Source organism: Chanodichthys erythropterus, chromosome 6, assembly GCF_024489055.1.
Source record: "Chanodichthys erythropterus isolate Z2021 chromosome 6, ASM2448905v1, whole genome shotgun sequence".
NCBI classification, from domain to species: Eukaryota; Metazoa; Chordata; class Actinopteri; order Cypriniformes; family Xenocyprididae; genus Chanodichthys; species Chanodichthys erythropterus.
Genome location: NC_090226.1, coordinates 25,365,623 through 25,391,808, shown reverse-complemented (window position 1 = coordinate 25,391,808; position 26,186 = coordinate 25,365,623). Strand labels below are relative to the sequence as shown.

Genomic DNA, 26,186 nt, shown 5'->3' with positions numbered 1-26,186 from the left:
CTTCTACAACCGGAACCGAATGTGCAGTGTTTACTAGGCTAGTCGCATCCAAAGCAGTATCTAAGGCCCTTTCATTCTCACTATCCTCAATTAAAGTTTGGATGCGTGTCTCTAATTCTGTGATTCTCTCAGTCAGCCTGACAATATCCCTGCATTTATCACATGTGTAAGTCTCACTGCTGACAGAAAGAGCTAAGCTGTACATGTTGCATTTACTACACATGATAATCGTCGGACATGACTGACCGTGTGTTTGATGAACGCCGTCCGAAAAACTGCAACGCACACGGGACTCGCTGGCTGGATGTCTCGGTCGCTTGCCGGTGCCTGGGGCAAGGGTGATGTGCGAGACGCTGTACCTCGTGGTGGATCGATGAATGCCGGGCAGCAACGTCTCCACAGCTTCCCGATCTGGCGAGGACAGATCAGAATAACATACATCGGATAAATCCGCCATTCAATCGACAAGGAAGGTTTGGTTTAAAGGAAAAAAGAAAGTAGACGGTAGCTAGCAGGCTAGCAGGCTATGGCACTAGGTGATTACGCTGGTGGATTGCTAGTAATAAATCGTTCCGTTTAGTAATACTATGCAATAGGTTAAGTAATCTAGTGAAAATAAGAAAGTTATATTATGTGAATAGGAATAAAGAGAAGGATTTAGGATAAACTCCACGAAGCTCCGAGCGTAGATCAGACAGCAGACAGGCAGCAGCGTTGAGCAGCGTTGAACCGGAAGTTCCAAGTCAACAAGCTTGTTGCTGAGGAGTCAACAAGTCAGGTTGCTGAGGATCGGATGACACGGGTACTAATGTATGACCATTTATTATGGCTGTTACCTCTGCCATGAGCGTCACAAGTACTTCATGAGTCAGATTTGGAGAGTGAACTTTCAGCAGCATAGCGTCCAAAATACGTTGGGCCACTCTGATCATTCTTTCCCACACCCCTCCCATGTGAGAGGAGTGAGGTGGGTAGGTAAACATTACTGCCCAACGTTTGTTCTCTAACACTCCACCTCTTGTCCGGTGGATACTGATGTTCCATGGACCAAATATATACACTCCAACATGTGTAAAAGGAGGAGTTTGAATGAGACGATCAGCTGGAATGTCTGCCATATTTTGTTGTTGTACATTTCCTCTTAACCTGCGGCAAGTTGTACATTTGTTGAGAAGATTTGTCACCAGCCTTTTTCCTCCAAGGATCCACAGTCCAGCAGACCTGATGGCTCCTTCTGTGATGTGTCTACCTTGGTGCACAACCTGTTCGTGGTAGAACTGAACCAGCAAAGCGGCAATGTGATGCTTCTTTGGAATAACGATGGGCTGGCTTTGTTCTTGAGTTATTTCAGCAGAAGTCACACATCCTCCTACTCTCACCAGTCCTTCTTTGTCCAAAAACACATTGAGATTCTACAGTGGACTGTTCAAAATTTTTATTTCCTTTTCAAATGTCTCGCCTTGAACAGTTCGTACAATAACTAATTTTGCTTGTGTTAGAGCGTCCATCTTTGATTCATTTGAATCAGGAGCTTTTGTGATAGATCTGACCTTTTCAGTGAGTTTGGCGATAGCTTGTGTAAAATGTTTCCAACTGGAGAAGCGCTCAAACCTCTGTCCGAGCCGAGCGATTTTGACACAGTAGTAGTTGCAAATGTTGAAACTTGTGGGCAGACTTCAATGTCTGTGGCAGGTTCAACAAGTTGAAAGCTGTTTGGTTGCACATTACACTCTCCATCACTTTTCCTCAAGAAGTCGAGACCAGTAAACCAATTGTTAGAACTCCGTAGTGAAGCCGGCACATGTCATGTTCCATGATCGGCAGGATTGCTTTCCGCGCTCACAAAGTGCCACTGACTGGGTTCAAATGACTTTCTGATGCGAGCAACACGGTTGGCGACGTACACATAGAACCTACAGCTGGTGTTGTAGATGTAGCCTAAGACTACTGGGCTATCAGTGTAGTATTTCACTTTGTGTATTTCTATGTCAAGTTCATATAGTACCATGTCTGCCAGCTCCACCGCCAGAACTGAAGCGCATAGCTCCAAGCGAGGTACAGTGTGGACTTGTCTAGGAGCTAATTTGGACTTGCCCATGCAGAAGCCTATGTGGATGTGACCTTCGGTGTCTATGGCTCGAAGGTACGCAACTGCTGATATGGCTGATGTAGAAGCGTCTGCAAAGACACACATCTTTGACAGGTCGATTGCAGTGACGTGTTCACATACTGTCTAGGAATTTGTAGTTTTTCAAGGTCAACAAGCGAGTTTTTCCTAGATTTCCATTGTGCCTCTTTTTCTGCTGGCAGTGGAGTATCCCATTCACAGTTCTCTAAACACAATTCTCTGATGAGAGCCTTGCCTTGCATGATAATGGGGGCTGCAAACCCAAGGGGATCATAGAAGCTGTTAACAGCCGAAAGAATGCCCCTTCTTGTGAATGGCTTGTCTTCTCTTGACACAAGGAAGATGAAACAGTCATTTTGCAAATCCCAGTTAAGCCCCAAACTTCTCTGTAAGGGCAGGGGCTCTGCACCAAGGTCAAGGTTTTTCAGTTCCTTTGCACGTTCTTCAGATGGAAACACTTCCATTACATCTGGGCTGTCGGAGGCTATTTTGTGCAAGCGAATATTAGAGTCTGCATTTCCTTGGTGCTTTTCAGAGTTTGGATGGCACTGGCATCTGAAGGAAAGGAAGCCAGTCCGTCATCAACGTAAACGTTTTTAAAACAAACTGTATGGCCTCATCACTGTACTCATCTTGTGTAGCCAGAGCCGCCCTCCGGAGGCCATATATTGCTATGGCGGGAGATGGGCTATTTCCAAACACGTGTACAGTCATCCTGTACTCTCTGATGGCCTTTGTGGGATCGTTACCTTCATACCACAGGAAACGCACAAAGTCGCGGTGGTCCTCACGAATGACAAAACAATAGAAGATTTGCTCTATGTCCGCAGTGATTGCCACAGGTTCTTTGCGTAAATGCAAGAGGACCCCTATAAGTGTGTTGTTCATGTCTGGGCCGCTCAACAAAACATCATTCAGAGACATGTCTTTATGAGTGGCACTAGAGTCAAAAACTACACATATCTGGTTAGGTTTGCAAGGATGGTAAACACCAAAAAACGGTAGGTACCAACACGGGTTCTGCATGTCCTGATTCAAACATTTTCTGCATAAAGTTCAAGAAATGTTCTTTCATGTGGGGCTTTTTGTCAAGCACACGACGCAGTGAATTGAGACGTTTGACTGCTTGGTCTTGGTTGTTGGGTAGTCTGTGCCTGTTTGTTTTGAAGGGTAGTGGCGCCACCCAGCTGTTGGACTCGTCCATAAACATTTGCTCATCCATGATCTCCTGGAAGAGTTCATCATCCACTGACATGGCGGGTTTGTCATCATGTGTGGTTCTCATGAACAATTTTTTAGTGAGACAGTCATTTATATCAATCAAGCTGGTCATGTTCAAAGAGTTAAATGGGGAGTAAGTGCTCAGGACCTTTTCTTTGACATGGAATGAGTTGAGGGTTTTGAGTCCAAAAGAGATGTGCGCCCGTTGCTCAACACTGTTGTGCGGTAAACACTGACTTTGCTTGGCACGTGAGCACCCCCAAGGCAGACTTCTCCTATTATGACCCAGCCAAGGTCAAGGCGCTGGGCGTACGGAGCATTGTGGGGGCCATTGTAGTGTTCTCTGACCTTGTGCACTCGTGATATATCTCGTCCGAGGAGGACCAGTATTGAAGCATTAGGGTCCAAATCTGGAATCTTGTCTGCCAGATGCTTGAGGTGAGTGTGGTGTTTTGCGACCTCCGGTGTCGGGATCTCTGACCAATCATCTGGGAGCATGTTGCACTCGATTAATGTGGGAAATTGGACGCTAGTGTTGCCATCGAGAGACTCAACCATGAAACCGTCAGCTTGGCGTGCCCTTGTCTCACTTACACCTGAGCAGGTTTTCAATGTGTAAACTTTGGTGCCTGTGTTAACGTTAAAGATCTCAAAGAATTCTGTCTTTGCTAAAGACCTATTGCTTTGCTCGTCTAACACAGCGTAGGCTTTCACTGCCTTTTCTTTGTGTCCAGCAGGATAAATGTTTACTAGACAGATTTTGGAGCATGAGCGTGAGCTATTACCTTTTCCACAGATCTCTGAACATTTGGACACAATGGCTTGGATAGGATTTTCTGATTGCTCCCCGCCATGCCTGTCTGGGGCTGCAGAGCCTGGAGCTTCTGTTTCCCAGGGTGCTGGTCCAAGGTGCAGCGCGGTGGCGTGGTGATCGCTTTTACACTCATTGCAATGTACACTCATGTCGCAGGAATAAATATTTAGGCTAATTTACTCATTAAAACCAAAGGTGTTCATCAGTGATTGTACATCAAGAGCAAGGACACGTTGTGTGCATTTTGTTTTGTGCTTTTACCAGAACGAAACACTCGATTGTCTGTGTGAAAACTGCGCGTGTGCATGAGCGCCAAGAGAACTGATAACAGCAGCAACGAGCACTGTCCATGATAATCATAAACAACACGTTCCAGCGGATAGATCGCCTCTTATTTAGCACAGACCTATATCTTATTGAATTAAGATATTTCTTTCTTTTTAGGTACAATTATTTGCTGAGTTTTAGTTCATTTTTGAGACGTTTCAGATTCTCGCAGAGAGACAGCGGAAAGCGCACCCTGTTTTTTATTTTATTTTATTTTTCAAAAGTACAAGGTTTTTGTTGTTATTGTGAGCGTACACAAATAAAAGTGAATAGCATGATGGATGCGCAATGTTGGGAGACATGCAGCGGGTCAGACATAAGTCTGACCACTTCATTAAGTTTTGTTATATAATAAGTATTTCTTTAAAGTGAATTTCGTTTTGTAGAAATTGTATCTTAATTTCAATCAATGTTTCATCAACCAATTGCCTATATTTAATAATTAGGAAGAAAACCATGAACGTCGGGAGTGGAATGGATTGCGTAACAAACAAAACCATGTTTCCGCAGCCTTTAAATAAGGCTGAATCAATATACGTCTTTCTGTTTTAATTAAATTATTTATTACTTTATTACATGTCTTTATTACTTAAATAATTGATAAGTTGTTTTTGGTCGAACAACATATTTTAGCTGGTCTAGTTAGACACAAATTAGCAAATTTGCATAGTGGCTTATTGTGCAAACTTTTTTTTCCTTACCACACGCCAAACTCGTAACATTTCTTGCAGATTAAAAAAAAAAAAAAACATGACGCTCCGACTTTTAAAAAATCCCTCCTCGCTCCAGTCAAAACTTTGCACATACTCTGCTCGGCATCAGCAGACACTGGCAAAAGCAGAGGGTTGGTCCCATTCGGAACTTCTGCAAATCCCCATAACAAACAAATAAAGAAACTTACTGCAAATACTCATAACAGAGTCTAACAATTGTGTATTTCATCAGCTTATTTCATATGATCAGATCAGGATGTTAAAATTAACACAAAGCACCAAGATTACAAAAAGGTCTGTCACGGGCATAGCTTAGGCTAATATTTTGAGTCTACCGCCCTCTGGACTAATGGCTTTGGTGACAAACATTTTAAACAAAGCGCCCTTCCCCCTATCTCAAACTTGTCAAGTATTGCAGAGCAAGCACTGTTAGGTTGGGTGAGTGCTTTTTGTACACACAAGATAATGTAAAAATTATACATTGATATATAAATGGAACACATTGGTTTGTTGTTTTTTATTTGTTTTTCTTTAACATTTTTATTTTATTTCTTTGTCTTTAAGGAACATTGGATGGCAGTAAAGATTCTGTATAGTTTTTCTTCTAATAATACGGAGCCATAATGTTCCATATCTTGGTCAATTCTTTCAAGCTGCTTTACAGCTTAACCACAGTTTGCAACATCAGCAGTTATTGAAATGAACTGAATCAACACAGATCTGCTGATATAAATAAATAGGCCTAAATAAATTGCAAAAAACAAGATTGGGTTTGTACGGTTCATTTGAACTATAATTTATGATTTATGATTTATGTTATGATTTTATAGAGGTACAATGTACAGATGCCTAATATGTTTTGCATAAAGTAAGAATATTTAATAAAGAATCTTAAACTTCCAATGTTAAACATGTTCTCGTCATTTTGCTCTTAACTGCAGTCAAAATACAAATAGGCCTATAAAATATTCATATGCATTGTGTAGTCCATTGTGGAAAGTCAGATTAGGCGCAAACTATCTATAGCAGAAACTTTTTATCTTAATAGCCTAGCACTTGTTGAATAACAAAATGTTGATTATTGGGATATCAACATTTTTCAACATTGTGTAGCTTATGGCATGACATTTTTTGTAATGTTTATGAGCGTGTTAATGGATACAAACTGCACTATTGCAGTTTATCAGATTGTTGCATAGCTATAATTGCATGATATGGTTGAAACATTAACACATTAAAATCGTCTGATAATCATACAGTAGTTAACATGAACCCTTTGTAAGCGATGTATTACCATTACATCATGGGCGTACGGGACACTATGATGGGCCCCGTCGCCGATTATTTACTAGCCTTTGCTTTTTTGAACTAAACTCAATTGACTAAAGATAAAAATAAAGCATCCAACTGAAGCCCAAAAATTCACTGTTGTTTCCATCGCCGTTTGTAAGGGAGCCTGTGATTGATGCGCTGTGCTACTGTGTTACTGTTAGCAGTCGTGTGCCGAGACAAATAAATGTGTTCGGCCTTTGCTGAGATATTATTATTATTATTATTAGTAGTATATATTGTCCAAAGGTAAATAGGCCCATACTAGCCAATAAGTCTAGAGTTAGGCTATTTCTTTATTCTTCTACTGTAAATACATGAATTTAGTTTAGGCCTATATCATTCGATGCACCGATCGAAATTACTGAAAATTTGCGGCCGAAATAGCAATTTACCCGCTTGTCTAAGGGAACCTTATAGCCTATACACAATTTGTGTCTAACTTAGAATTTAGACCAGCTAAAATATATTGTTAGAGCAAAACATCTTATCAATTAATTAAGTAATAAAGACATGTATTTAATAAATTTAATAAAAACAGAAAGACGTCTATTGCTTCAGCCTTATTCATAGGCTTTAGGTACTTTACTACCTAAAGTAAAAGGTAGTTTACTTTACAGAAAACTAAATGAAGTCAGAATGGACTTCATTTAGAGAGAGATGGCAGATCGCCAATCATTTTAGTTTTCCTAATTTTGCAAAAAGCACAGCATTTTGTTTTTACTGTGAGTGAACACAAATAAAAGAAGACATTTCAATGACATTTCAATTTCAATTTGAATGATGTATAAATTTTGTCTGTATGAACTGAGTATTTTGAGTCTTGTTCTTAATGTGACGGCCGTTATTTTGCTTCACGTTTCATAATAACAAACGGTCACTATTGTGCTATGAATTTAGCTTTCATGACCTTTCAGTAATTTGTGTTTGATCATCCTGCCAGTGTCTGAAGTCACCACACAACAGAATACGTTTCATTTCTGGTCTCTCATGTTTGCATGAAATTTAAGTTGAAGTCAATGGAGAACAAAATCTATTGTTTTTAAATACATGAGAAATCTTGGGTATGATTAATTTGGATTCTCATATTAAAGGCTTCTTTTGGCATGTACTTTATTGCTGCAGGTATGTTAACAATACATTCTCATGTGATGTAAATATATATTATTAAAAGGGAGTTGTCTTTTCAATACTTTCTGATTCAGATGATTAATTATGCATTGTTCTGTTTTAGGCTAGTGTCTCCTGAGCCACCACCAAAGGGCTTTCTGGTAATGGGTTCAAAGTTCAGATACAGTGGAAGGACCCAGGCCCAGACACGGCAGGCCAGTGCTCTGATCGATCGGCCTGCTCCCCACTTTGAGCGATCCACTAGCAAGAAATACCTACTTTCTCGCAGTCTAGACGGAGGTTAGAACATGTTTGTTTTCCTCTGCTTTGCCTTTTACTCTGGCAGAATTGTTTGCATTTTGGCAAGGTCATTGCTGTAGCTTTTCGCTACTTTCAGACTTAATGCTGTTTCACAATGGACACAGTTAATCTTGGAGTTATGGATGGTCTAGCATACTTGGTTCAGCAGTGGCTGTGGTTGGCCATGTCACTCCAATAATTTTTATATTATTATTATTAACCCTCTGGGCCCTGAAGTGTTTTGACATGCCCTGGCATTTTTGCTTATTTCTGTTACTTTTAACATTTTCATGAGTAAAGTCTGATTACACTGTATTCAGCACAAACTCTGCTACAATAATATGTGAGCAGTATGAGAAAATGACATTTATGCATGGTTTGTGAAAATAACATTTTATCACTGAAATATGTTCACAAAGGCTTTTGAAAAATGTATGATATAGGCTAGATTTCTGTTTCAAAACAATGTGAAAATCATCCTTACCAGTCATTCAGATAAGACAATATATTGATTTAAAATTTGTAAGACATGTTTTGTGTCAGAAGGCTATATGGAGGGAGGGCAAGAACGATCATGAATAATGATGTGTTTTACACCTGGGAAGACAAAGACCCTCCCCTAATGGCCCTGTCAGCAGAATAGGACTGTGAGGGGACTAGAACAAAGAATGAGGAGATTTAAAAGAATGGCTTTTTGATTGTTTGGATTTATTTACAACACAACATAATCCAAATATACACAACAAAGACCAAAAAGGCACATTACTGAGCACACTGATCTAAAGACAGAGGTTTGAACAGTCACACACCTTTGTGCCATTCCTGAAACAGTTACTGTTCAACATACCTGTCATTTCCAAGCTGTGTTTTTTTGTTTGTTTGTTTGTTTGTTTGTTTTTTGTTTTTTGTCATTTTACCATGTTTGTGTAATGCAGCTTGCTGATGTTCTCTCAGAGAAAAACAGTTTCAGCATGACTCATCAGTGGCATCTGGTTCCTGCCAAAAATGACAACAAAACAACTGTGAAGATGCTGATATCAGAAGCAACTAGGGCTGCATCTAATTGTGATTTTTCTGGTTAAAATTGTGATTTAAATTTAACTTAAAAATATAACGAACACCAGGTTTGTTGTGCCTACTTGTAGGGCTGCATAGAACGACAACAATAAAAATAATAATAATAATAATTTTACTTTACAGAAAACTTTTATTTTTGGAAATAAGCCAACCAGATCAAAAGTTATAAGCATATAAAAAAAAAATTCTCCACTAGGTGGCGCTGGTCTGAAACTTCTCAGGCTCCTTTGGGGCATTGTGCTCATGAGCCATACCGAGTTTTGTAACGATACGCTAATGCGTTCTTAAAATACAGCATTTTAGTACAAAATTCAAAATGGCCGACAGACAAAATGGCCAATATGGTAAAATTGGACATCATTCGGCTCGGCATGATGCCCTGAATCCAACGAGAACAAATTTTTGGACAAACCCATCAGAAGTTATAAGCAAAAATGCTATTTTTCGTATCTCTGGACCAGTAGGTGGCGCTGCTCCGAAACGCTGCATGTTGCCTCAGGTCATGCTTGTCATGACATGTACCAGGTTTGGTCTGAATATGATAAAGCATTGCAGAGATATAGCCTCAAATCTGATTTGGGGTGCTCTACGTTAAATTTATTTGCGTGTTTTTCAAGAACAGTCGGGTTAATCAAAAAGCTTTTAATAACTTTTTGTCAACTTGGTCTGAAGATGATCTGGTTCAATTTTCGTGAAAATCGGAGTATCGGCCTAGGAGGAGTTAGAAAAAGTAGGTTTTTCAGAAAATTCAAAATGGCGGAAAAATTTTCATGACGAAAAATGACGTCATAGGGTGCAATCGATTCGTCTTGAATCAAGGAATCAGAGGAAAAAATGTTGCTTCTAGCCCTTACGGTTCAAAGGTTATTAGCATAAACATAAGTGCAACTTTGGACAGCTGGTGGCACTAGAGGGATTGAATTAGAGACTCCAAATTTGCTATGGACAAAGGTCAGACTGTCCTCTAACTGTGTGCCCAATTTCACAACTTTCCTGCAAGCGGTTCTATGGGCTGCCATAGACTTCAAGAGCGAAAGAAGAAGAATAAGAATTTAAAAAAAAAGAACGCCAACGGATACAATAGGTGCCTACGCACCTTCGGTGCTTGGCCCCTAATAATAATAATAAACGGAGCAATTCCAATAGAGCCCCTCCTCCCTGCCCGTTTCTAAGGCTTTGCCCATGCCTACTGGCTAACAATCCTGATGTGTGTATGGAGTTTTAAACAATTTGAAGCATGCTAAGAGTCTCAGAAGCATTCAAAATGAATACTAAAATTTGATGCGGTGCCAAGGCAACTGTGATTGAGATATCACAATTCTTTTCAAAGGTCTACATCTGCCATATTTTGACATTTAAATGAAGTTTGAAGCAAATAGGGTAAAAATAAGATGGTGATCTCAAAGCATGCTGAAAGCAACACATTTACTGCTGCCAGTTGGTGGCGCTATAACTTTGACTTACAATAGTCACATCTATGTGATCAGCCGAATATTCATCAAAATCAGTTAATGTATGCAGAAGTTATAACACTTTGTTTCCTTTTTCTTGCTATAAAATTGTTGCCTCGCAACGGACCTACCGTTCCAGATATCAAAAATCCGCTGGCAATTTTTCATCATCACTGTCTTGACTTCATGCTGACTGAGTTTGGTGGTGATCGGATTAATCGCCTAGGAGGAGTATATCAAATTCCAGAGCATGCATTTTTCAAACAACCCGTAATAGCTGACTTCCTGTTGAGGTGAAGCATACTTAGAGTACGAAAGTTGTTTGGCCCGATGAGGTCTATATGTGTACCGAGTTATAAACTTATATGTGCATGCCTGTTTGATATATAGACCATGATTTCGGACCCCGTTCAAGGGGGCGCTGTCGAGCCCCCCTGCCACGCCCGGGTACCAGCTTCTTCCCGGCCCTGATGGACGCGGGTTCCAATGTATGTGCAAAGTTTCATGAGTTTTCGTGCATGGTAAGGGCCCCAAAAATGCCTGAATAGTCGGAAAAAAATATATAATAATAAATATAGCTGCGAGCAGCAATTACAGGGCCAAGCACAAAAACGGCACAAAAAGCCAGCCAACACGGCTGGGAGCATCAGACTAACTCCAACAGTGAGCAATTAAAGACCTTTTAAGATCATTTTAGGCAAAAGAGCTGAACAAAGATCAAAAATGGGGATTTACTAGTTCATCACTTTCGACCAATAGGTGGTGCTGTGTCCAAATTGTTGTGGTACGTTCAGAGTGAGGTGACAATGACACTTGCAAATATGTCAATATGGTGTCAATATGTGACCCGTCACGGAAACCAGGGACATAAGTCGGCAGCACAACTATTGAGCAAACTGAGAAAGAAGCGTTTTGTTTTTTTCAAAATTGGTGATTTTCGTTTTTTTGCAGAATCTGTTAGTTGAGATCATGAAGAAGCATCTCTGTGTTTTAGATAGCAGTATTGGTTTATTTAAAAGCATACATTTTGAGGTTGAAATCGGCTTGTTTTTCAGAGATTCAATCTCGCAGTAGGGGCATGTCATTGTCTGTTTGTATTTCCATACTGGAATCGGATACGCCGGCTTTTGTTTCTTTTGTTATTGCCGCCGCCCTCCAAGGGAAGCGTGGCTACTTATTTATGCAGCGCTCTGGCCGGCTTTAGCTGATATCAAAATTGAATGAAGATGGACGCCGCAAAGAATATCGCAGACGAGCTGAACCGTGGCCGTTACACCGAAAATGTTATTTCGGTGTAACATACGACTGGATTCTTTAGCTGCGGAAAAAGTGGCAGGACATGCAAATTATTGGACATTTAGAGGCAAACAGACGCATAGTGCAAACTTTGGAGATGGTTACATCCACAAAGAAGACCCCGACAAAGAGAAAGTGTGCCCGAACAACTTATTTCATTGGAGGCAACAAGATCTTTTCTGTTTCTTATGGGGTGAATTTCCATAAACATCAAAGTTTGTCGTTTTGTGTTCATTCTAAGAACACGTAGGCTACACGTTATCTCATGTGTCTATTGTTATTAGCTAGCTCAGGACTGTCGTTTTAATTGTAATCGTTAGCATCGTATCACTTGCCAAAAACCCCCATTACTATAATGGGCTTTTAGATGGTAATGTTAGCATGTTAATTTGAATAACGCTTCAACTGCTTGAATTGACTGGTGTGAATGACTTAGCTCATGTAAACCTTACTATTCTTGAATTGAATGTGACGCTAATAATTTTAGCTAGTTACTACTTCTTAACAAGGATTTACTAATGTAATAGTAGCCGTAATAAATCCGTAGCCGTAAAATGTCCGTTATAAATCAAAAGTAAAAGTATTGAAGAGTTTAATGTATCAGCCAGAAGTCTTTCAAATATAATTCCTTCAAAGTGATGGTGCTTTACGTAACATTATGTAAGTTAACATTTGTGCTGGCTACTGTATACAGGCCACCAGGACACCATACAGACTAAATCAAAAGTAAAAGTATTGAAGAGTTTAATGTACAGGATTTTCTGAATCCTTTGACTCAAACCAGGTCTAACCACTAACTGAGGTCTAAACCAGGACTATACAGTTATCACAGAATCCTGTTCAAAAAGTTCTAATGTCAAAAAAGATAAATTACTGACATTTACTATGCACATTATCCTTCATTATTAATAGTATGCAGTCCGATTTTCCCATTGCGTCTGTCGTTGCTATGCAACCATCCAGCTTTACAGGGGGTATGGTTTATCTAAATTGAATGGGTTTGGAAGTTTTTGTTATTACTAATTCGGGGTACAGACACAGTCTCTATGTGATAATATCTAGGTGTAAGAGTTTCTATGTGTTAGGATTTATCTGACTTCTGTAATGAGAGGCAGCTAGCAAATGGTCGGTTTAGCCAGTTTGTCATGTTTCAGCTCTAAGACTATGTGCCATATTACTAGAGAGAAGAGCAGCACCATCCCGGGACGGATGAATACCATCTCTTTTCAACAGGTCAGGTCTGCCCCAAAAACGTTTCCAATTGTCTATGAAACCTATATTATTCTGCGGACACCACTTAGACAGCCAGCCATTGAGTGATGATAATCTGCTAACTATCTCATCACTCCGACGAACAGGAAGGGGACCAGAACAAATTACTCCTCCTGACATTGTATTTGCGAGTTCACACACCTCTTTAATGTTAATTTTAGTGATCTCCGACTGACAAAGTCGAACATCATTTGTGCCGACGTGAATAATAATTTTAGAATATTTACGATTAGCATTAGCCAGCACTTTTAAATTTGCTTTGTCAGGTGCTCTGGCTCCCGGCAAACATGTGACTATGGTGGCTGGTGTCTCTATTTTCACGTTCCGTGTAATAGAATCGCCAATAACTAGGGCACTTTCAACAGGATTCTCAGTGGGCGCGTCACTGAGTGGGGAGAACCTGTTTGATGTTCTTATTGGAACGGAAGAGTGGTGTTTTCCGCGGCTAGGCCGCTTCACCATTACCCAAGTGCCTTGCTGCGCGGGCTCTACAGCTGGAACCGAACAATGTACAGAGTTCACTAAGCTAGTCACATTCAAAACATTATCTGAAGCCCCTGCATTCTTACTATCCTCAATTAAAATTTCGATGCGTGTCTCTAATTCTGAGATTCTCTCTGTCAGCCTGACTATTTCCTAATCCCTCGTCGCTGACAGAGAGAGCTATACTGAACATGTGACAGATGGAACAGGAAACAATTCTGTGAGAGGATGACATGACTGACCGTGTTTGTAGACTGATCTGAGTTACCACAGCTGTTTGATGAACGTGTTGAAAGAGGAGCGCGCAAGACTAATGACAAGTTAACAAGCTGGCGAGATGCAAATGCATTGTAACAGCGATTTAGATTCAAAGATTACAAGCTAGCGACGTCAGATTAATGTGGTAGGCAATAATAATAATAATAATATAAGCAACAATGAATAAAAGTAAGAGATTCAATAAAAGAGAAAACAAAGCTATACGGAGATGCAAACCACCAGCAGCGAGGCAGCGAACAGAGGCAGACAGGAGCCTGTAAGACCTTTGTTCATCTACCGATGGCTCAGTAAGGCCTCACTTGTAATCGATGTGACAACTCTTCGTATACTACTACAAACTGATAATGGTCAGATAAGTATGATTTGAACCATGACAATGCAATTACACTAATGCCAACATAATTTTCAAGTCTATTTAAAATAATGTTGTGATCGATTGTGTCCAATGCAGCACTAAGATCCAATAACACTAATAGAGAGATACAACCACGATCTGATGTTAAGAGCAAATCATTAGTAACACTAATGAGAACAGTCTCAATTTTATGGTACAGTCTAAATGCTGATTGGAAATCCTCACAGATACTATTTCTTTCTAAAAAGGAACATAGTTGTGATGATACTGCCTTTTCTAGTATTATTGACAGAAAAGTGAGATTTGAGATCAGCCTGTAATTGACTAATTCTCTAGGATCAAGTTGTTGTTTTTTAATAAGAGGTATAATAATAGCCAGCTTAAAACTTTTTGGTACGTATCCTAGTGATAAAGATGAATTAACGATATGAATCCTGCTCCTGCTCGATTGCTCCTGTCTGCCTGTCTGCCTCTGCTCGCTGCCTCGCTGCTGGTGGTTTGCTCTGGTCCTCTTCCTGTTCGTCGGAGTGATGAGATAGTTAGCAGATTATCATCACTCAATGGCTGGCTGTCTAAGTGGTATCCGCAGAATAATATAGGTTTCATAGACAATTGGAAAAGTTTTTGGAGCAGACCTGACCTGTTGAAAAGAGATGGTATTCATCCATCCCGGGATGGTGCTGCTCTTCTCTCTAGTAATATGGCACATAGTCTTAGAGCTGAAACATGACAAACTGGGGCCCAGGACAGGAAGTAGACAGACTGGCTAAACTGACCGTCTGCTGGCTGCCTCACGTTGCAGAAGTCAGATAAATCCCAACACATAGAAACTCTTACACCTAGATATTATCACATAGAAACTGTGTCTGTACCCCGAATTAGTAAAAACAAAAACTTCCAAACCCATTTAATGGTAAAAATTTAATTGATGTTCAACAAATAAAAAATAGAGATAATAATGATAAACAAATGATTAAGCTTGGGTTGTTAAATATTAGATCACTTTCTTCAAAAGCACTTATTGTAAATGATATTATCACAGACAATAATCTAGATGTGCTGTGTTTGACAGAAACCTGGCTAAAACCGGATGATTACGTTACTTTAAATGAGTCTAGTCCTCAACGTTATGATTATCGACACAATCCTCGTCAGAAAGGCAAAGGGGGAGGTGTTGCTGTAATTTATAGTAATATTTACAGTATCAGCCAGAAGTCTTTCAAATATAATTCCTTCAAAGTGATGGTGCTTTACGTAACATTTTGTAAGTTAACATTTGTGCTGGCTACTGTATACAGGCCACCAGGACACCATACAGACTTTATCAAAGAATTTGCCGATTTTCTATCAGAATTAGTAGCTGCAGATAAAGTCCTTGTTGTTGGTGATTTTAATATCCATGTAAATAATAAAAAAGACTGATTGGGATTGGCATGTACAGACATTCTAAACTTTATTGGTGTGAGACAACACGTGTCAGGACCCACTCATTGTCGTAATCATACTTTAGATCTAATATTGTCACATAGAATCGATATTGATGCCGTTGAAATTCTGCAGCAGAGTGACGACATCTCAGATCATTATCTAGTCTTGTGTATACTACATTTAGTCAAAGAGGCTAAACTGCTTCCCTGCCATAAATATGTTAGAACCATCACTTCTACCACTAAAGATGGCAAATTGCACATTTAAACCTTTTTGAGAGAGCCAGCACAGAAATCAGTTTGAACAAATTTCAGATAAATCATAATACTTGCTTATTGGTTCAAGTCCGTGTGTAGCAGTTTCAATGCGCCTGGCTGGGTTGGTCCTTTCCGAGAGGGTTTCTCCAGCGGGGTTTTCAAAAGAGGTTTAAACTTAAGTAACTTAACCGAAGAGAGAGAGAGAGAGTCCAAAGAAGTGGTCCCGAAGATGAGCGCGATGGCAGCGCGTGGTCACCGGCGGCGTCCAGGAGAGACGTGCACGAGGTGCTCGTGAGACAATCGGGAGAACACAAAAAGAGGATCCTGGTGTTCTTTTTATGACAGATAGGCCGACACACCTCCTTGAGGTGGAATGGCCAATGACATTGATGCAAAGTTGGCGGGCAAGCTCTTTCTTTGTTTGGTCTCCTAGATGAATTTGCATACTTTACGACTATCAGATCAGATTTCGAGATGGGGTGCTTTCTTCACAATATCATTAAACACATAGAAAAATGCATTTGTCAGCTATGTGACATCTCTCAGTGAATAGCTCGAGTCCGGATCTTCAAAACGAGATCAAACTCGATAGATCAGAAAGGCATACACAAGGAGTTATGGTTTACAGACAAAATTCCCTTATTACAACCAGGGCTTGACATTAACACCCGCCAACCCGCCAAATGCGGGTAGATTTCAGCTGTGGCGGGTAAGACAGCCACTCCCACCAGCCACTTTGGCGGGTTGAATATAATTTCAGCCTACAGCCAAATGAAAAATAACCAAGATCGCCGTATCACAAAATTACAATTCAGTCACAATTCTTTATCGATTAACTTGCGGTTAGTGAAGGCGGGATAGGCGGAATCGCGCTGAATGACACAACAGTAGCGATCGCGTGCGCGCTCTCTCTGTCGCGCGCGATCAGTTCTCCTTGCGCCTGAATACACGCACACAGATGTCAAAATGCATCGTGTGGAGTATCTCGCGTGAATACAGTGGGCTATGGCTTACGGCTAAGTGGGTAAAAACTGGATATGTGTCAGTATATGACGTCCATGCATTCAGCAGCCCCCAAATAAATACCTGTCTGTTATTAATGTTAATCAAACATCAAAAATGTTTAAATAAATGTTTACATGTATGCTAAATAAACATATGTATCTGAAAAAATATATATATATATATTTTAAATTACTATTTGTAATTTGCTTCTTTGTTCTTTTTATATAGCCTAACAAAAATAACTATACATACCCGATATATACAATGTATAGTCTTGATTTGGGTGGTCAATCTGCATTTGTAAGTTTGAAAGAGTTTTAAATCTTGTAAATCAAGTAAAATGACTCAAAATCAAGTAATTTAAGCATGCCAGAGTCAACTTTAATAATATATAATGTAATTTCCCAACAGCAAAATTGTGGCCAGTGAAAATGCTGAGTGGCTAGTAACTTTGGAAAACCACTAGCCACATTGGCTGGTGAGCAAAAAAGTTAATGTCAAGCCCTGATTACAACTAACACTAGCACAAATACACTCATTTAATCACTAGGAAGCATGCATACGCTTCAAAATACAGGATGGGTATATTTTGGCATAGATCACTTTACATATATATATATATATATATATATATATATATATATATATATATATACAGTGTTTCCCACAGGATTTTGTGAGACTGTGGTGGGTGGACATCGGTTCCTCTAGGGGGGTCCGGGGGCATGCCCCCCCGGAGGAAAATTTTTTACTTTTTAAATTTAAAAGCATAAATCTGGTGCATTCTGAGAGCAAAACTGATTGACTACATCAATGAAGAAATTTGTTCTCTTGTAAACAATTTGTGCATTAATTTATTTATTGGTGATAGTAGGGCACATCTGTCACGTACACAACATATAGTAGGCTAAAAGATAAATATAGTTCATAAGTGGTCATGTAGAATAACATGTAGAATATACAATTAAAACAGTACATCTACAGTAACATGTAGAATATACAATTAAAGCCATAAAACCATTAAAAATATGTAGCAAAAGAGGTTACCTTTGTTGAATTAATGTATTAGTGGAAGCCTGTATCTATACATCTGTATTTGTGGAACTAATGGTCACTCTTTGATTGGTTAAACAATCCAGAATGCACTAAATACATTTTTTTCATTATAGAGAAAAATAATAAATGAAAAAAAAAAAAAAAACACATTTGCAGAGTAATTTTATAAATCCAAATGTTAATAAAAAGTTTAAAATTACTATTTGTATTCTTTTTAGATAAAAAAAAAAAACGATTTATATTAGATTTATATGTAAATAATTATATGTATTCATATTAATGTAAGATTAAAAGACGCTTATTTTAAATGTATTGTGCAGCTTTTTAATGGGGCAAAAAGATATGATAGATACGACAGAACAAAATAGGCTATTAATGATCTTTCAGTGTGCAAAACCATTATAATATAAAACGCTTCAAAACAGCAGCAAAAAAACGCTAATGCTCATCCCCGGAGCAGAATGATGTGCTTGAAGCAATATCGAGTCAGAGCACGCAGTTGTGCTGCGCATTGAAAAATTCACGGTACAAAGAGAATCCCTGTGTATATCTGCATCTAACAGTTTATTAAACATATGTTTATTCTCACTTTTTTAAATTCCAGTTATTGTGTGTGTGACGCAAATTCATAGTCCTTGTGTTGTGCGATCCAACAGACACACTAGCCAGTATGATGACATTGTTCAGAAACAGCAAAAAACTCCAGCAAGATAAAGTCATTTTATGCAAATCCACAGCCCTTTATCTACATATCAAGTATTAAAATGGGAATATATCATATTGGAGAGTTTTACCGTGCTGACTGTCGTTACCGAACGCGACGCGCTGTTTGAGTGCTGAACAGAGAATGATTGACAGCTGTGGCAGAGGGAAGACGAGTTTCTGACCGTGAACTTAACGACATGAGGCTATGGAATGGCTTCAGATTAATTTGAATATACTGCACGAAAACTTAATTGGTGCTAGTCCACTTATTTTACTCTATGACTCCCACTTTTGCCATATAAAAGAGCGCAATTATCAGACGGTTATTTAAATATCACGACAAACCAAATTTCCGTTTCATTTTGAGACTGTGGCGGGACAAATTAGAATGTGGCGGGCCGCCACAGTCTAGTCAATGTATGGGAAACACTGTATGTATATATATATATATATATATATATATATATATATATATATATATATATATATATATATATATATATATATATATATATATATATATATATATATATATATATATATATATATATATATATATATATATATATAGAATATATATATATATTTTACATATACAGTCAAACATATATGTTTGTGTGTTTCTGTATGTGTGTGTGTGTGTGTGTGTGTGTGTGTGTGTGTGTGCGTGTGTGTGTGTGTGTTTGTGCGTGTGTGTGTGTGTGCTTTTGTTTATATTACATTGTGGGGACCAAATGTCCCCATGATGTAATATAAACCTGAGTTCACCTACATCGTGGGGACCAGCCAGCGGTCCCCACAATGTAAATGGGTTTATAAATCATATAGAATGAGTTTTTGTGAAAAAGTAAAAGTTTGCACAGTTTCCTGTGAGGGTTAGGTTTAGGGGTAGGGGCAGGGTAGGGGGATAGAATGTACAGTTTGTTCAGTGTAAAATGCATTGAAGTCTATGGAAAGTCCCCACAATTCACAAAAACAAACATGTGTGTGTGTGTGTGTGTGTGTGTGTGTGTGTGTGTGTGTGTGTGTGTGTGTGTTGGAATGTGTTCTGGACAGTCTCTGGGGGGGTGCTACTTTTGAAGTCTCCTAAGTTGGGAAGTTGGAGTTTTCTGTTTTACTTTGAAGGGTAACAAAGGTGTCAAGTGGGCTCATCTTCTCCAGCGAGCTGAGATTTACAACCCAGTCCAGCATGCTAAAAGTGTTCTGAACATTCCAAAGTTTATTGATTATCCTGATATGTGTGCATATGCTACTTTTTTGTTTTAAAAAAAGATTAAGGAAATTAATCCAACACCATGGTACAATGAACACACTCGGCCCCTAAAAACAGCAGCTAGAAAAATGGAGCGCAGCTGGAAGAAAACAAAACTAGAAGTATTTCGCATTTCGTGGAGAGAGAGAATGATTGAGTACAGAAAGGCCTTAAAAAATGCTAGATCTGCCTATTTTTCAAAACTTTTAGAAGAAAATAAACACAACCCTAGGTATTTATTTGATACAGTGGCTAATTTAACAAGAAATAAAGCTTCAACTTCTGATGTTTCCAAAGAGAATAGCAGTAATGACTTTATGAACTTCTTTACTTGCAAGATTGATAATATTAGAGAGAAAATTATAACCATGCAACTGTCTATTACAGTATTGTGTCAGACAGTGCATTGTAGTGTCCGTGAAGAAAAATTCTATTCATTTTCTGCTTTAGGAGAGGAAGAATTGTCTAAACTTGTTAAATCATCAAAATCAACAACATGTATGTTAGACCCTATACCGACTAAGCTATTAAAAGAGATGCTTCCGGAGGTCATAGATCCTCTTCTTAATATTGTTAATTCATCTTTATCTCTAGGATACGTACCAAAAGCTTTTAAGCTGGCTGTTATTAAACCTCTTTTTAAAAAACCACAACTTGATCCTAGAGAATTAGCCAATTACAGGCTGATTACAAATCTCACTTTTCTGTCAAAAATACTAGAACTTTAGAAAGAAATAGTATCTGTGAGGATTTCCAGTCAGGATTTAGACCGTACCATAGTACTGAGACTGCTCTCATTAGAGTTACTAATGATTTGCTCTTATCATCAGATCGTGGTTGTATCTCTCTATTAGTGTTAGCATTGGCATGGTTCAAATCATACTTATCTGACCGTTATCAATTTGTAGTAGTAAACGAAGAGATGTCATATCAATCACAAGTTAAATATGGAGTACCGCAAGGCTCAGTACTAGGACCGTTGCTTTTCAGTCTGTACATGCTACCCTTGGGAGATATCATTAGGAAGCATGGCATTAGTTTTCATTGTTACGCTGATGATACTCAGCTCTATATTTCTTCACGCCCTGACGAAACTTACCAATTCGCTAAATTAACAGAATGTATAGCTGATATAAAAACTGGATGACCAGTAATTTCCTACTACTAAATTCAGAAAAAACAGAGATTCAAATTTTTGGACCGAAAACGTCTCAGGTTACAGATGTAACCCTGGTTCCCTGAGTAGGGAACGAGACGCTGCGTGGTAACGCATTGGGAACCTTCTGCGTGATGTCGTCACTGAAGCACTCATGCATCTAGCCAATCGCGTAGAGAGACGTCAGAGACGGGTGACGGTACGGACCAGGAAACTATAAAGCACACTCGGATGCAGAGCACGCCAGCTTCTAAGTAAGTCTGAAGCAAGCACTTGCAAGTGTGCAGGGGTACGGCAAGAGATGCAGCGTCTCGTTCCCTACTCAGGGAATCAGGGTTAAATCTGCAACCTGAGACGTTCCCTTTCGTGGAGTGGAGCCGATATCAAGGTTATAATATTTAATAAATGTGTGCTGGCATGACCATCCAGCTGCATCACATATATCATTTATGGAGACTCCTGACATCAAAGCTTTTTATGCCGCCATACCCCTAGTCGAATGGGCACGAACATTCAAAGGAGAGGGCTGTCCGGCCGCTTCATATGTAAGTGAGATGGCCTCGACTACCCACTTGCTCATTCTTTGTTTTGATGCTGGGCCCCCTTTTTTAGGAGACCCATAACAGACAAACAATTGATCTGACTTACGCCACAGGGCAGCTCTGTGGACATAAGCATCCAAAGCCCTTACTGGGCACAACAGATTCAATTTTTTGGATCTGACGGGCCATGTAATATAGTCGGCGAGACCGCAGACCCCCCTGATGATTTATATATGCAACCACTGCAGTGTTGTCCGTACGAACCAACACATGGTAACCTCTCAGTTTCTGGAACTGTTTTACAGTGAGTGACTGGCCTAACTTCATCCCTTTCATAGCCATAAGAATGGCACTCACCCGAGCAGGAGACAAATGCGCCCGCATTGTGGTGGAGTCCCACACTACACCCAGATAGTTGGTGGATTGAGCTGGAATTAGCACACTCTTTTTGGCATTGAGCCTCAGCCCAAGCCTCTTCATATGGGACAGAACAGCATCTCGATGCTAAACTGCTAATTGCTCTGACTGAGCTAGAATCAACCAATCGTCAATATAATTCAGTATGCGAATACCCTGGATCCTCAACGGAACCAGAGCTGCGTCCATGCATTTCGTGAATGTGCGGGGTGATAATGATAGGCCAAACGGAAGAACCCTGTACTGGTAAGCTTCGCCCCCGAAAGCAAACCTGAGGAACTTCCTGTGAGAAGGATGGATGGACACATGAAAGTACGCATCTTTCATGTCTATTGCCACAAACCAGTCCTCGGATCTGATCTGCGGTATAATCTGTTTGAGTGTCAACATCTTGAACTTGAGTTCTTGTATTGAGCGATTTAGCACACGTAAATCTATGATAGGTCATAGACCTCCATCCTTCTTTGGAACAATGAAATAACGGCTGTAAAATCCTGACTGATCGCTGGGAGGAGGGAACCTTTCTATAGCTCCTTTTCACAAAAGTGTCGTAACTTCTTGTTCCATGACCAGAGACTGCTCGGGGGTTACCACTGTGGGAAGAACCCCATTGAATGTGGACGGGCGAGACTCAAACTGAATCTTGTAACCCTCTTTTATAGTGAGCAGCACCCATTTCGATATATTCGGGAGAAGTTTCCATTCTACCAGAAAATCTACTAAGGGAACCAGTCTCTCGAGACTGCTCGGAGGGTCGGCAGAGATGCGGCTGTTAGAATGATTTTTCGCCGGCTCCCTTCGGAGGGGGCCGCCCTCATCGGTTCCTAACCCACAGATATCAGGACCGCTTCGAAGCCTTCCGGGCCAGGATAACGGCGTGCAGGTCCGTTCTGCCCCTAGAAGGCTTCGGCTGAGCGGGCCGACCCGATCCCCAAGCTCTCTGCGGGGGAGCATGGGCGGCCACGCTGATCTTTTGTTGAGCTCTGTGGTGTGCTGAGGAGCTCGTTGACGGCCGAGGCTGCTCCCACTCAGCAGCCTCGGGGGGAGGGTTTCTAGGTTTGCGGGGGATGAACGTCTGGAACGCCACAAACTGTTTCTTAGCCTCCTGGAACCTCTCGACGGCTGTTGTAACAGCGTCACCGAAGAGGCCCACAGGAGACAGCGGCGCGTCCATAAGGGAGGCTTTGTCACGCTCCCTTAGGTCCAAGAGGTTCAGCCACAAGTGCCTCTCCGTAGCCACCAATGCTGTCATAGAGCGGCCGATCTCTTTTGCCATCTCTTTGGTGGCTAGATACATGAGTGCTTCAGTGACGACATCACGCAGAAGGTTCCCAATGCGTTACCACGCAGCGTCGACAGTTCCCACGAAAGGGAACTACTTTACGCAATAACCTAGAATACTGTCTAACACTTGATGGCTGCTCTGTTAAGTCTTCATCGTCAATTAGGAACCTGGGTGTGCTCTTTGATACCAATCTTTCATTTGAAGGCCATGTTACTAGCAAAACCACATTCTTCCATCTTAAAAATATATCTAAACTACGACATATGCTCTCAGTGAAAAGTGCAGAACAGTTAGTTCATGCGTTCATGACCTAAAGGCTAGATTACTGCAACGCTCTACTGGGTGGTTGACAGACACACTCTGTCAGTTTAACCCTCTGGAGTCTGAGGCTGATTTGGGGCCTGGAGAAGTTTTGACATGCCATGACATTTGTGCTTTTTTCATTTGTTCATAAACACATTAATGACACAAGTGTCATTACACTGTATTCAACATAAACTAGGCTACCATAATATGTGAGGAACATGTATGTACATGTTTGTGTTTTTGAAGGAATAACGTTTATGCGTGGTTATTGAAAAAACAAAAAACTTAAGTCACTGAAATAAGGCCAAAAAATGTATATTAAATCTGTGTTCATAAGACTTCTGGGTATTGGAGGTTGTAGACTAGAGTTTTTGCTTCAGAATTATGTAAAAATTATGCTGCCTACTCCTTCATATAAAACAATATATTGATTTAGTTTTTGTAAGTCACTTTTTCTCAAGAAACACAGTATGCATGGAGGCGTGAATGATCATGAATAATGGGCAATTTACACCTGAGAAGACAAAAGAATCAAATAATAATAACCTGAAATGACTTGCATATTAATGAGGCCTGTCAGGTAGGGTGTGAAAAAACCCTCTGTAATCATGTCTCAGCTCAATTTAAAATAATGGTATTCTATTATATTCTTTAAAATATAATGTATTTCTGTGATGCAAAGTGTCTGAACAATTATGTTACCTCAATGGCATTTCATATAGGCTTTTAGCTTAAAGCGGAGGTCGGCAACCTGCGGCTCTAGAGCCCCTAGTGGCTCCCTGGAGCTTTTTCAAAAATGTATGAAAATGGAAAAATATTTTGTTTTCATATGGTTTATGTAGGAGGACAAACATGACACAAACATTCTTAATGTTTTCCAATGCTGTAAAAATGTGTATAATAGATATTAAATTTCAACATTTCTGTCAACGAAGATTTGCGTCATAGCCTGCGACACACGTTTCAGCTCGACGCGAGGGTATGCATCGATGTCACTTTCCCGCCGAAAGCGCGCTCCCTCAGCTGGACTGAGTGGCAAAAGAACTGCTGTGTGACTGGATTTAATAGAGGAAACTGCGAAGACGCGAGTAAAACAAACGAATTACACTAAAGGTTGGACTCGAAAATGTTTCTTATAACTTGTCAAATAAACCTAATCCATGGATATCGACATGGCTCTCTTTTCATACAGATTACATAAACACAAAATCTTTGTTTTCGATTTGACTTGCACGATTTAAAACCTGACATTTCAATGTTTCTTTAGACATAAGTTAGTCATAATTTTTTTGTCATTCGTATTCACTAAGTTACAGTTAATTTTCTGAAAACTGTCAGATTGGTGTACACAAATGAAAGAAGATATTCAACAGATTAAAATGGTGTATAACTATTAATTGTATGTGCAACAATGACGGAGTATTTTGAGTCTCTTTCACACTGGTAAGAAAAAAAACGCGGTGGTGTCGCCGGCGATACCTTCAGACCTCAGAGTGTTAAATCTAGACTAAAAACACATCTCTTTAACCTGGCATACACATAACACATTATCAATTTATATTTTCAAATCTGTTAAAGGATTATTAGGCTGCATAAATTAGGTCAGCCGGAACCGGGAACACTTCCTATAACACCAGATGTACTCGTTACATCAGAAAAAGAATGGCATCTACGCTAATACTAGTCTTCCTGTTTATCCCGAGGTTTACCATAGTCAACCGGATCCGGGCCGTTCCTTGCTGCTGTCACCTTTGGCTTGCTTAGTTGGGGACACTTAACATTTGACTTGACATTTCATATTCAACAGTTTTCTTGACATTTATTCAACAGTGCTTTGATCTGCCTGCATTGACACTATTCTTGAAGAGCTGCTGTGCAGCAAAAATTATGTACCAGTTATCAATGTAAAGCTGCTTAGTCGGTATAGGGTCTAACATACATGTTGTTGATTTTGATGATTTAACAAGTTTAGACAATTCTTCCTCTCCTAAAGCAGTGAATGAATTAAATTTTTCCTCAGGGACACTACAATGCACTATCTGACGCGATACTGTAGTAGACGGTTGCATGATTATAATTTTTTTCTCTAATATTGTCAATCTTGCAAGTAAAGAAGTTCATACATGAAGTTCAATTGGAAAAAAAAAACTGTTTTTGAGTCGGTTTATCCATCAGAACAAGGACAAACCGACTCAAAAACGTTTTTTTTTTTTCAATTGCTGTACAAGCTCTAAATGCCACCTAGCATAATGTTACAGTAAATTACATATGTAAGAAAGTTTTTTTGTTTTTTTTTTCATGATTAAATAAGGTTTTATTCTTTCTTGTAATAAGAGCTTTGTATTAATTCTGATGTGCAATATATTCTTTATTCAACATAAAGAATACATATTATTTATTACTTATTTACGTTTATTATTTGTATGTGGGTGCACTTGAATAACTAAATTTCGTTGTACAGCTCTACAGTGACAATAAAGATTTCTATTCTATTCTATTCTATTCTATTCTATTCTATTCTATTCTATTCTATTCTAGAATAAAGATCCCTTTAGGGCCAGAGTGTGCTTGTTGTATCACGGTGTTGGATTAATTTTCTTAATCTTTTTTTAAGTGCAAAGG

At 39.6% G+C, this 26,186-nt stretch overlaps 1 protein-coding gene across 4 annotated transcripts in view; it reads left to right on the top strand.

Moving 5' to 3' along the window:
• The window catches only part of LOC137021686 (band 4.1-like protein 1), a 660,940-nt gene that overhangs the window by 503,396 nt on the left and 131,358 nt on the right, over nt 1–26,186 (top strand). For all 4 annotated transcript variants that reach the window (XR_010895347.1, XM_067388496.1, XM_067388498.1 and 1 more), the window contains one exon: nt 7,767–7,942. Coding sequence is in view for 3 of the 4 variants with exons in the window: in XM_067388496.1 (XP_067244597.1) it covers nt 7,767–7,942 (176 nt within the window). In the remaining variant the exon portion in view is untranslated. The remainder of the gene's footprint in view (nt 1–7,766; nt 7,943–26,186) is intronic.